The sequence below is a fragment of the Mus caroli genome, unplaced genomic scaffold (assembly GCF_978045245.1).
Source record: "Mus caroli unplaced genomic scaffold, Mus_caroli_1 scaffold_10, whole genome shotgun sequence".
Lineage (NCBI taxonomy): Eukaryota > Metazoa > Chordata > Mammalia > Rodentia > Muridae > Mus > Mus caroli.
This window is the reverse complement of record NW_028227265.1, coordinates 6,021,200-6,033,270: the sequence shown is the minus strand read 5'-3', so window position 1 is coordinate 6,033,270 and position 12,071 is coordinate 6,021,200. Positions and strand designations below refer to the sequence as shown.

At 52.6% G+C, this 12,071-nt stretch overlaps 2 protein-coding genes across 7 annotated transcripts in view; both read left to right on the top strand.

Annotated features, from left to right (window-relative positions):
• Window positions 1–6,518, top strand: part of Tcf25 (TCF25 ribosome quality control complex subunit) — a 33,457-nt gene extending 26,939 nt beyond the window's left edge. The window contains exons 14-20 of one of the 6 annotated variants that reach the window (XM_085843524.1): window positions 34–192; window positions 608–698; window positions 1,362–1,441; window positions 2,982–3,054; window positions 3,420–3,533; window positions 5,173–5,228; window positions 5,492–6,518. In XM_085843524.1, coding sequence (XP_085699650.1) covers window positions 34–192; window positions 608–698; window positions 1,362–1,441; window positions 2,982–3,054; window positions 3,420–3,533; window positions 5,173–5,193 — 538 coding nt within the window. In that variant the 3' untranslated portion in view covers window positions 5,194–5,228; window positions 5,492–6,518. Of the gene's footprint in view, window positions 1–33; window positions 193–607; window positions 699–1,361; window positions 1,442–2,981; window positions 3,055–3,419; window positions 4,254–5,172; window positions 5,229–5,491 lie in introns of those variants that run through there. The other 5 variants (XM_021171046.3, XM_021171045.3, XM_021171048.3 and 2 more) reach the window with 5 other exon arrangements.
• Window positions 6,519–10,105: 3,587 nt separating this feature from the next.
• Window positions 10,106–11,053, top strand: Mc1r (melanocortin 1 receptor). The gene has a single exon (XM_021169456.2). It carries the CDS (start codon window positions 10,106–10,108, stop codon window positions 11,051–11,053), a length of 948 nt encoding a protein of 315 aa, XP_021025115.1.
• Window positions 11,054–12,071: the final 1,018 nt, after the last annotated feature.

The following is a 12,071-nucleotide window of genomic DNA, read 5'->3' as shown; positions in this document are numbered from 1 at the left end:
AGTAAGGTCCGCTTCAACCCTTGCTTTTCACAGCCAGCCTCCTGCCCTGGGCCAGCTGGTGAGTCTGTACCTGGGGAGGTCACACTTTCTTTGGAAAGAACCCGCCATTATGAGCTGGCTAGAGGAAAATGTCCATGAGGTTCTGCAAGCAGTGGATGCTGGAGACCCTGCTGTGGAGGCCTGTGAGAACAGGTGAGCTGAGCCTGGCAGGTCCACTAGAACCTAGCTCAGGGAGGAACCCTGCTGGCCTGAGTCCCTTCCGTGTGCCCTCCTGGGTCTTTATCGCAGCCATTGGGCCTCAGGTTTCAGTTTAGCTTTTGAAGGAGCCACCAGTGGTCCTGGGCGTGGCTGTTGCTGTGAAGTGTGTGGGGGTTATAGACCTGCTGTCCACATAAATGTGAAGTGTGTGGGGGTTGTGAACTTGCTGTCTATACAGATGTGAGGTGTGTGGGCTGGTAGCACAGCCTCAACCCAAGAGTGACAAGGGAAGCTTTACCAGAAGTCAGATAAGCCAGTGCATACCGGGGCTCTGCAGACTGGGTATGGGTGACTTGGCGCTTTGCACCGTGGGCGCCAATTTATCTGCTGTTGTCTACTCTGGCCTCAGGCGGAAAGTGTTGTACCAGCGTGCGCCCAGAAACATCCACCGCCACGTGATACTGTCTGAGATCAAGGAGGCTGTTGCTGCCCTACCCTCGGTAAGAGGGGTGTGGAATGTGTGCCAGTCATAGAATACAGCTACCCACTGGTCGGCCTGTATGCCGTATGGGTTGGAACTGGTGCAGAGGGTCCGTCCCCATGGCCAGTTTCTCTGGGTCTTCCTCACCATGTGACTACCTCGGTGAGCTATTCCAGCATGGTGTCACGCTATCTGTGACAGAGACCTAGGTCTTCCTCACAGAACCCTGTAGTAGTTCCTGTAACACATGCCCCTGCAGCAGAACCTCGGCTCTGCTCTCACTGATCCCTGTGTTTGGCTTCTAAGGTGTGGCCAAGGCTGGATCATTTGGTGAACCAGCAGCTCAGTGGGACCCAGTGGCTCCCATCCCTAGACCATGGTCTGCAGTCAGAACAGTCCCTCATTGGTGACATGAGTACAGATAGTGCCACCTGTGTAAAGTGCCCTTTGCCCTATGTCCACTGATTGGGGCAAAATGTCACATGTTCCCCCAGACTATTCTCTAGGAGAGACTGTTCCACCCAGACCTAAAGTTTCTTGGAGCAGAAACAGCCACTTCTGCCAGGTGTTGTCACTGCCTCCCGGCAGATAGGTCAAGTCTGAGGTGAAACCAGCTGAAGCTTTGGAATGCAAAGGTGGCCAGCACTGCTCCAGAATCTCTGTTTTGTGTCCTCTCCTTAAGGATGTGACCACACAGTCTGTGATGGGCTTTGACCCTCTGCCTCCCCTGGACACCATCTACTCTTACGTCAGACCAGAGAGGTACTGTCCCTGCTTTCTCCTCACGCCCACACAACCCACTTTGGTACTTTGGGGCTCACTGGGGCTGCCCTTACAGACTAGAAGGAAAATGGCAAACATGGGCTGAACAGGCCAATCCACTGGGGAGTAGGGAAACAGTGTGACACGGAGCTGCCTTGAGTCCCCAGAGGTCTGAGCACTTCCTGTGGGTTCTGTAGCAAGTTGAGAAGTGCAGAATAAGAAGCCACCTCTGGCCTGGTGCACTGCAGCAGACAGCAGACACCACGCCTAGAACCAAAGATGGGCAGCAGTCACATTTGTGTGGAACCTGTGGGGAAAATGCCTAAGAAGCACATGCCACACTGGGAAGTGACAGTCACCTGCTTTGTAGAAAGGTGTGCCCCAACCAAAGGGTGACAACTAGCCCTCCGCTATGTGCAAGCTGTCTCCCAAGAGCACAGTGTAAGGTCTAGTGAGTGCTGAAGGAAGGCCCGTGTGGCTTGGGGGGTGGGGGGGCAAGCGCTAACGTGGGCATGCCTGACTCACTGGCTGCTGTGTGCATGGGGCAGCTGTTAGAATCTGTGTCATGAAAGAGCTCTCTTCCCTTCCCTCCTAGACTTCACAGCTGCCCTACCTGGGTCCATTGCTCCCATGTCTGTCTCAGGCAAGAGCCACAGGCCTTCTCGACCCTGACAGGAGTAGTGAGTAGAGGCTTCCATTAAAGTTGTAGGTTAATATGAGAATTTTCAGTGTGGTCAGAAACATCCTACCAGGCTGTCATAGCCCAGCCATTCTAGTCTTCTACCGTGCTCATGGGGTCCCCAGACGTAAGTGTGACCACACTGTGCTATAGAGCTGTGCTTGGCCCCTGCAGGGACCTCCCAGGGATGCCATTACCTTTCCTGTCATCTTTTGTGACTGACCCGTCTTCCCCAGCATCATATACTGTAGCCACCTTGTAGTCTCTCCATGTGACCCAGCAGACGAGGTCCCTAAAGAGCCAGCATCTGGGGCTCCCTTCCCCCTTCCCTTGTTGCCCCTGGGCAGTGCTGACCCCAGATCCTATGCTTAGGGCCCAGAGCCTGAGCTCCACTCAAAGGCTGCTTGTCCCCAGCAGTTAGGAGAGTGGGTAGGGACAGCTGACCCGGGCTAGAACCCCACAGGGTCTGCTAACTTTAATTTTCTGACCCCTTTCCCTCCCTCCCTCTTCTCTCTTTCCCTTCCCTTTCCCCCTCCCTCCCTCTCCCTTCCCTTTCCCCCTCCCTCCCTCCCTCTCTCCCCTTTCCTTTCCTTTCCTTTCCTTTCCTTTCCTTTCCTTTCCTTTCCTTTCCTTTCCTTTCCTTTCCTTTCCTTTCCTTTCCTTTCCTTTCCTTCCTTTCTCTCTTCCTCTCTTCCTCCCTTCCTTCCTTCCTTCCTTCCTTCCTTTCTCTCTCACTCTCTCCTTCCTTCCTTCCTTCCTTTCTCTCTCTCTCTCTCTCTCTCTCTCTTCTTTCTTTCTTTCTTTCTTTCTTTCTTTCTTTCTTTCTTTCTTTCTTTCTTTCTTTCTTCTTTTAATTTTCAGGCTGAGTCCAGTCAGCCATGGAAACACAATCGCCCTCTTCTTCCGGTCACTGTTGCCAAATTACACCACCGAGGTATGTTGATTAAGCACGTTGGTCTTTCCCCTCCCAAGTTAACATGGGCAAGTCCTGCTCAGGGTGGAGGCAGAAACGGGTGAGACTGTACCCTGCCTGTGGTGCCATGCTTACAAGTGGGGACTTGGCCTGCTGGAGTTGCATTCTAAGGTGAGTGGTGTGGGCTGAGAGGTGGCTCAGCATCATGGTAGGTTGGCTTTGGCTAGGCGAGCGCATCTGGCTTTCTAGAGCAGCTTCTTCTTCTTCTGGGCAGGGACTTTGGGAGGGGACAGGCTCAATCTTGGGGCCTAAGTTGCCTCAGCCGTTGAACCCAGGATCTCAAGTCTATCCAGACAGTCCCCACTTAGCTGTGTCTCATTGTTCAGGGGGAGAGGCTGGAGGAAGGAGTGGCCGGGGGTCCGAACCGCAATCAAGGCTTGAACAGGCTGATGTTGGCCGTACGTGACATGATGGCCAACTTCCACTTCAACGACCTGGAGGTGCCTCGGGAGGACAATCCTGAGGGCGAGGGGGACTGGGACTGAACTGTCCAGATGCTGTGCCCAGAGCCGTGCAATCACGTTCCCGAATTCATTTCTGGTTGGAGTTAACCAGTTCCAAGTAGAAATGCTGACCGTGCCATCACCCGTGTCTTTTGTTTTCCCTCTGAAGGGAGTGGGTTATTCTCTGGGTGAGCTTCCTCCAGTGTCCTCAGAAACAGTCCCAGAAGCAGTGCGCCCCACACTGGATGCACCCTACCATGTGCCTCACACTTCAGCATTTGTAACATGGTGCATAGAAGGGTTGTCCCAGGGTCTGCAGTACCAGGACCCTATCTGCTCCTTGCTAGAGGGCACTGAACCTTCCACACATGCTACACTCAGCATGTTTGCAGCACTGAGGTCAAACCCAGGCCTGGCACATGGTCTGCTGCTGATTGACAGTCTCAGCCTGGGAACTTTAGAGGAAACTTGGAGGGCTGGAAGTGTCTCAGCTGGGCGGCTGCTCGCTTAGTATGCACAACACAAGCCAGTGGTGCTGGTGTTCGTGTGTAATCTTAGCATTCAAGCAGAGAGGGGGACAAGAGGATTAGAAGTTCAGGATCACCCTCTGCTACATAATTAAGTTCAAAGCCAGTCTTAGTCATATGAGACCCCATCTCAGAAGAGATGCATGAGGGGCCTAGAATTCAAAGAGAAGTTAAAAAAAAAAAAAAACAAGTTTGAGGCAAGAAATTGTCCTAAGCAGGTAAGGAATACTTTACAGAGATAAAAGGGTATTTGATCTAGGGATGAGTGGGGAACCTTGACCAAGAACCCCAGTCCAGTGGCAAGAACAAAGACCACAGCCAGGCAAGGCCGGAGGTCCGTGTCTCATAAGCTGTTGGTGGAAAGCTCCAGGCTGCTGAGGTGTTACAGCTGTGTCAGGTGTCTCCCAGGCAGCACTGACGGTTTGCACCCCACAGAGCCTAGGGGAGCCTCTAGTCTGTGGAGCAGAGTCTTAGCTGTGCAATGGCAGCGAGGGCCTCCTAAATCTTGGTCCATTGATGCCTTCCTGGAAGTCTACGTGTTTCAGACATCACTGGATGATTTGGTATGGAGTACACCCAAAACATGCTTTAGGATTGTCCTGAGCCATTGGCTCAGGAAGTAACGGTACTGGCTGGCAGGCCCGATGGCCTCAATTCAGTCCCCAGGATTCATGTGCTGGACTCATGTCCTGTAGCTTGTCCTCTGACCTCCACACATACACTGCCATGTGCACACCTACAGAATTACACCCAGGAAATGGAAAAGGGACAGCTTGGGGTTAAAGCGCTGTGCAGAGGCCCAGGCTGTGAACTTAAAGCACACATGGAGGGTGACTCACAACTACCCATGATTCCAGCTCCAGTGTACACTTAAGGAGGTCTCTTAATAGGTGCTCTGGGGCAAGGGGCCCTGGATGTGACTGAGCAGTGGCCCAGAGCACTGCCCATTCAGCAGGATATTGAGGGCTGACTTGTTTCCATCTATCAGCCTAATGTCATAGCCCATTCCTAAGTGGGCCATTTACAGGAGGGACTCCGTGGTCAACGTACATGCCTGGTAAGAGGTCAAAGGTCACATGAATTGGTGCTGAATGTCTTTTTTTCTCCAGCATGAATTGGCAAGGCCATGAAGTCTGGATACAGGCTCTACAACTTCTGCTTATGGGTCAGCAGGGGCCTGGGAGGGCAGGCCTAAGGGGCATGGCTCCCACCAGTTGCCTCACCTATCCCTGGGTTTGGTGGGATGATCTACACCCAGTCCTGGGGAGGGCTACTGCTGAGATGGGCCTCAATCAATGTGAGTTTCCAAGTTGAAATGGCCTGTGGTGAGTTTCAGCCAAGGGGAGGAAGGACTGCCTAGGAATGGATGTATGTTGTGGAAATGACAAGCAAGCACGGAAAACCTGGCATCCTGCCTCTTCCTTTCAGCAGCTGTAAGTCCATCCGGATGAGGATGTGACATCTGGAGCTGCAGCAGCTATTCTGCAACCACGTGACAACGAATTCCAAAATGAAGAGCCATGCTCTAGGAACAGTGAAGCAGAGGATACCCCAGGCCTTCAGGAACGTTCCACCTGCAGGCCTGTTTCCTGAGAGGCCGTCAGATGATCGGCTTCAGAAGTGTTGCTCAGCCTTGCAACTGAATTCATTTCTAATGGTGAAAAACAAAACCAGTCCCTCACACCACCTGTGGATCATCATCGGGAAAAGTAACTTTCTGAGACAGAGTCTCACTGTGTAGCCCGTAGTGGCCTGGAGCTTGCTATGTAGACCAGTCCGCCCTTTACTCTGTAGACCAGGCTGGCCTCGGAGATCCGCCTGCCTCTGTCTCCCAAATGTTAGGATTAAAAGAGTGCACCACCACACCTAACCTGCATGTCATCTCAACAGCTTTAAAGTCTGGCCTGTCACCCAGGTAGGGGTGACAGTGTATCCCGCTCCTCCCGTACCTCCCTGGCCCCTCCTCAGTCTCCCAAGAGGCGCCTGCCTATGTGTTCTGTGCAGAATTGTTGGTCATTTGTGCATTTTCATGTAGTCAGGGAGAAAATCTGTTTGCTGCCTCTCAGAGAAAGTTCACAAGAAATGAAAGACTTTGAAACAAAACCATGGTGATACGGCCTTTTTAACTTTGTTTTTTATGTGTGTGGGTGTTTTGCCTGAGTGTGTCTGTGCACTGTGTACGTGCCCACAGAAACCAGAAAAGGACATACAAAGAGGCTGTTGGATCCCTTGGAACTGGAGTCAATATCCCTTTTTCCTTTCTATTTCTTTTTGTTGTTTATCTATTTGCTTATTTTTCGAGACAGGGTTTCTCTATGTAGCTTTGGCTGTCCTGTCCTCCTGTCCTGGAACTTGCATTTTATGTGAGGCTGGCCTCGAACTCACAGAGGTCCGCCTCCTCTGCCTCCTAAGTGCTTGGATTAAAGGCATGCGCTACCATGGCTCAGCTATCACATTTCTTAGTCAGCTTGTGAATGGTGAAAAGCAAACCCGTGTCCTCTGGAAGAGCAGCCAGTGCTGTTCACTACTGAGCCAGAGCCATCAGAGAGCCCCAGGCATGGGCTTCCTGGGAACCTGTGCTGTCCTGTGTGACCAGAGCCAGAAGGGACATGCTCACATGGCCTGAGGGCTTTCCAGATCTAAAGACAGGACTGAGCCTCTCCCCATTGGCATGCCGGCTGCTCCTTGCCTCACAGATGCCCCCTTAGTCAGTCTCCAGGCATTACCCCCTGATAAGTAGGTACATGCTCCTGTGTGCCATGCGTCACGTATTTCTCCAAGGGCCACTGAGAAGTCAGCCTTGAAGTATGAGGTTGAGGCTATTCGGCCCCATCACAGCATAGCAGAAGCTGGCTCTCCCGGCTCTGCTCTGCTGTTCCCTTCTCTGGAGGTTCTAGCAGTTGTACCATCACCATCCAAATGAGTCCCACGGCGTGCATAGTCACCCTCCTCTCAATACTCAGCAGCAGGGGCTTGCAGGGAGGATGTGGCTGCCTCTGCCAGAGACTGTTTGGTTCTGCCTCCCTTTGAAGTTAGATTGTCTGGAGGGTAAACTGTAGTTGTCTCAAAGAGTTCATTCTGAAGCCAGAAATACCAACATCTCTGAAATGCTATGGCACAGGAAGTTAGGGCAGGGGGGGGACACTTGGTCTTTCATGTCCCAGAAGGGAAAAGTGGCCTGCAGTTCCAGGATGCCTAGGTATCATGTGGCTTCAGAGGCTAGACCCACATGCCTCCACAGCCATGGCTCTGGCCATCCCATCGGAGCTGAGACCTCCACTAGAAGCAGAACAAGGCACAAGATGCAGGCAGCAGACAGCTGGATGAATGTGGCAGTGTCAGCCCTGCCTCTACAGGCTTCCGTGGAGGCTTGGGACACTCAGGCCACCCAGAGTCACTATGTCATCCTCTGTCCTGAGGGTGTGAACAGTTTGTAAAACAGGTCCACCAGTGTGGAAGGTGGTTTGGCTAGATCTGCTGAAGCTGAAGATTACCCGGGTCCTGTCTGCAGGGTTGTACTAGTCGGTATCATTCACATAAGCACGTGTGTGTGTGTGTGTGTGTGTGTGTGTGTGTGTGTGTGTGTGCCAGACGGTGTACAGGACCTACCAACAGCTGGTCATGATGAGGCTGGCCACAGGCTGCCAAATGTCCAGCATGGGCCATCGACATGGTGGACGCTGCACAACCTGAATGTCTTAATCACCTAACTAACAAGGTGACTTAGTGTGAACAAAGTATAACCCTGAAGATTCTTTTCGGTATGAGGTTCTGAGACAGTGGATAATCCTGAGGCCCAGGGAGGCCCAACACAACTCTGCTATAAGTTGTATCTTATCAATCGATCCGGGAAAGTAGACCTGACCACGTCTGACTTAGAGGGTGTCACTTCTATTTGTCATTTACTGCAGGGTTGTTAAAAGAGTAAGTGGGGGGGCTGGGGAGATGGCTCAGTGGGTAAGAACGCCCGACTGCTCTTCCGAAGGTCCAGAGTTCAAATCCCAGCAACCACATGGTGGCTCACAACCATCTGTAAAGAAATCTGACTCCCTTTTCTGGAGTGTCTGAAGACAGGGACAGTGTACTTACATATAATGAATAAATAAATAAATAAATAAATAAATAAATAAATAAAATCTTAAAAAAAAAAAAAAGGGTAAGTGGGAAACCTAAGGCCAGCGTCTGTTAATGGATGCTGTAAGTGGAGCTCACAGCTGCTCTGTGACTTGGGAACCGCCTTGTGAGCAGACGTTGCCAGAGTTGGCAGAGGAGGAACTGACTCCTAGTTGAACATGGTCGAGCACACATTTAGGGAGGCAGGTCTAGTTCAGGTTCCATAGTGAGACCCTGTCTCAAGACAACAGAAATGACTCTTAAGGGGACTGTTACAGACACTGAAAGTGCCCTCCAGCGAAGCCCTGCCTCACTCCCCTGCTGCCTTTCTCTTCTTTTTTTCTTTTTTCTTTTTTTCCAAACAGGGTTTCTCTGAGTAGCCCTGGCTGTCCTGGAACTTACTCTGTAGACCAGGCTGGCCTCGAACTCAGAAATCCACCTGCCTCTGCCTTGCCAGTGCTGGGATTAAAGGCGTGCGCCACCACGCTCGGCTTCTGCTGCCTTTCTTAAGATACTCTCCTCACCTGTATGCAGAAGGGGCCATCCAGTGCTACTGAGACAGCATTGGATACCATGGAGAGGGCCCAGCAGCAACCAAGGGTGGGTTGATACCACCACTGCGTGCTGTCCTAACCACTATAAATAGTCACATGCCCAGCTGCTGGCCCACAGAGGCTGGGGACAGAGATCTGCCCTGATGTGGTTCCTGGCTCCAGGGCTAGCATGTGCTCCACAGCGGAAATGAGACGCCTCAAGGGAAGGGGTGGGGGTTGGGGGGTGAGAATAAGAAGATGGGATGTGACTGACCAAAGCTTGCTGGCCAATAGCCTCAGGGCCCCCTCTAGTCAGACAGCTTCCTACCACACCCAGAACTGTAGTTAAGGGAGGCTTCAGCAAGCTTGGGCCCATGAGGGACTTAAGCATCAGCTCTACCAGAGCTCATCTGAGCCCCTTCATATAGGGCTCTTTCCTGCCTGGGCCCTGCCTCTAGTTGTTGATTCTCAAAGTTCTTGGACCAGCCCCTAAAGCTACCTTGAAGTCAGTAGCGGAGTTGCTGCTATATGAACACATCTTCAGCTTCAGGTAGAAGTGCCACTGCCATTGGCACACTTCTAATGGAGAGTGGGGGTGAAGGTGGGAGGTAGGGGTGCCTCATTCACACCCAGTGGCTGCCTGAGGCAGCACAGCCTGAGAGAGAGGAAGGAGGTTTCAGACAACCCAGGAAAGTGATTTTTGAAGTGGGTTTGGAGCTTTAGGTAGGGCCACTCGGGGCAGGTTCTAGTGAGGCTGAATGCCTGAAAGAGATTGGTAAGTCACAGGGGCTTTGAACACAAAAGGGAGAGGCAAGACCCTGTGTTGGGAGTCCAGAGCTAGGTTTTCCGGTTTCTCGGTGCTGCCTATGCCCCCTAGAGGCAGCCTGGGGCACTACACATCCCTGGCACATGCCCATCATGTGGCCACCCTCAGGAGGAGGGGCTCCAGGGCCGAGTTAAAAGATTAAGAGAAAAGCTCCCTTCTTCCCCAGAGTCCAGTCTACCCTGGCTTGGCGAGGGAAGGGAACCAGACATATATCAGAGGCAAGTAACCAAGAAGTCTGGAGGTGTCGAGTTTAGAAATGTCTCTACCTGAGCCACTTGGGAAGAGACAGGGAGAACAGCAGAAGGCTAAGCTCCTTCACACTGGCAGTAAGAGTCCATGAGCAGATCTCAGGGTCCTCGGCAGGAAGTGTCTATGCCATGCCCAGGCTGGCCTGTCCAGCCAGAAAGAACACAAGTGTAAAGGAAAATCGGAGCGTGCCCGTATGGAAAGAGGCCGGTCTGAGGGATGTCAGAGACCCCCGACAACAACATGAACTGAATCAGAAGCTGGGGGCTGATACCACCTGGAGCTGCAGCCTCCACGGACCACTTCCTACTTCCTGACAAGACTATGTCCACTCAGGGGCCCCAGAAGAGTCTTCTGGGTTCTCTCAACTCCAATGCCACTTCTCACCTTGGACTGGCCACCAACCAGTCAGGGCCGTGGTGCCTGCATGTGTCCATCCCAGATGGCCTCTTCCTCAGCCTGGGGCTGGTGAGTCTGGTTGAGAATGTGCTGGTTGTGATAGCCATCACCAAAAACCGCAACCTGCACTCGCCCATGTATTACTTCATCTGCTGCCTGGCCCTGTCTGACCTGATGGTGAGTGTCAGTATCGTGCTGGAGACTACGATCATCCTGCTGCTGGAGGCGGGCGTCCTGGTGGCCCGAGTGGCTTTGGTGCAGCAGCTGGACAACCTCATTGATGTGCTCATCTGTGGCTCCATGGTGTCCAGTCTCTGCTTCCTGGGTGTCATTGCTATAGACCGCTACATCTCTATCTTCTATGCGTTGCGTTATCACAGCATTGTGACGCTGCCCCGGGCACGACGGGCTGTCGTGGGCATCTGGATGGTCAGCATCGTCTCCAGCACCCTCTTTATCACCTACTACAAGCACACGGCTGTCCTGCTCTGTCTCGTCACTTTCTTTCTAGCCATGCTGGCACTCATGGCGATTCTGTACGCCCACATGTTCACGAGAGCGTACCAGCATGCTCAGGGCATTGCCCAGCTCCACAAAAGGCGGCGGTCCATCCGCCAAGGCTTCTGCCTCAAGGGTGCCGCCACCCTTACTATCCTTCTGGGGATTTTCTTCCTGTGCTGGGGCCCCTTCTTCCTGCATCTCTTGCTCATCGTCCTCTGCCCTCAGCACCCCACCTGCAACTGCATCTTCAAGAACTACAACCTCTTCCTCCTCCTCATCATCCTCAGCTCCACTGTTGACCCCCTCATCTACGCTTTCCGCAGCCAGGAGCTCCGCATGACCCTCAAGGAGGTGCTGCTGTGCTCCTGGTGACCAGAGGGCGCTGGGCAGAGGGTGACAGTGATATCCAGTGGCCTGCATCCTGTGAGACCCCAGGTACTCACCCCTTCCTCATCTCCATTTGTCTAAGGGTCGACAGTATGAACTTTAAAATAGAAGCCCAGAGTGCCTGGGGCCAAGAGAAAGGGTAACAGTGACTGCAGGGCTCACCCAGGGCAGCTACGGGAAGTGGAGACAGGGATGGGAACTCTAGCCCTGAGCAAGGGTCAGACCACAGACTCCTGAAGAGCTTCACCTCTCCCCACCTACAAGGCAACTCCTGTTCAGCCCTTCAGTTCACTCAGCCTGGGCTCTCTACTGCTGGGACAGACATGAAATCTCTAAGTTAAAAGAATGACAGACAAGCCGGGCAGTGGTGGCGCACGCCTTTAATCCCAGCACTGGGGAGGCAGAGGCAGGCGGATTTCTGAGTTCGAGGCCAGCCTGGTTTACAAAGTGAGTTCCAGGACAGCCAGGGCTTTACAGAGAAACCCTGTCTCCAAAAAAAAAAAAAAAAAAAAAAAAAAAAAAGAATGACAGACAAGAGTTAAGGGGAGCACTACTCTTGGTGGAGGCTTCTGTTAGGAGGATTTGTGGCCATGAAAACCCACCCATAGCCATTCAGTAGGCAGCTTAAGGAAGTGAGATCCTTCCTCAGAACACGGAGCAGAATTGTAGAATGTGCATCTTTCAGGAGGGACCTACCCATTTGCACAAGCGGTGTGGGACTGACCTAAAAATGGCTCCTGGGAATCCCAAGAGGTGGGCACCCAACTGCTCACACCAGCAGGCTACTCTGTCAAGTGCCTCCTTCAGCTTCAGGGGAGGCTGTTGGCTTATCACTGACCACAGCCTGTGCTCTGAGCCAGGAAGCAGTTGAAATGCTAAGGTCAGAGGGAGGGAACCTCCTCGCCATCTTCCCTAGCTCTCTCCAGAAGCTGATTGAAGTTTGGGTGAGAGGACAGGGAGAGTGGTCACATTCGGGAGATGGGAGTCTCAGAAGCCACAGCTA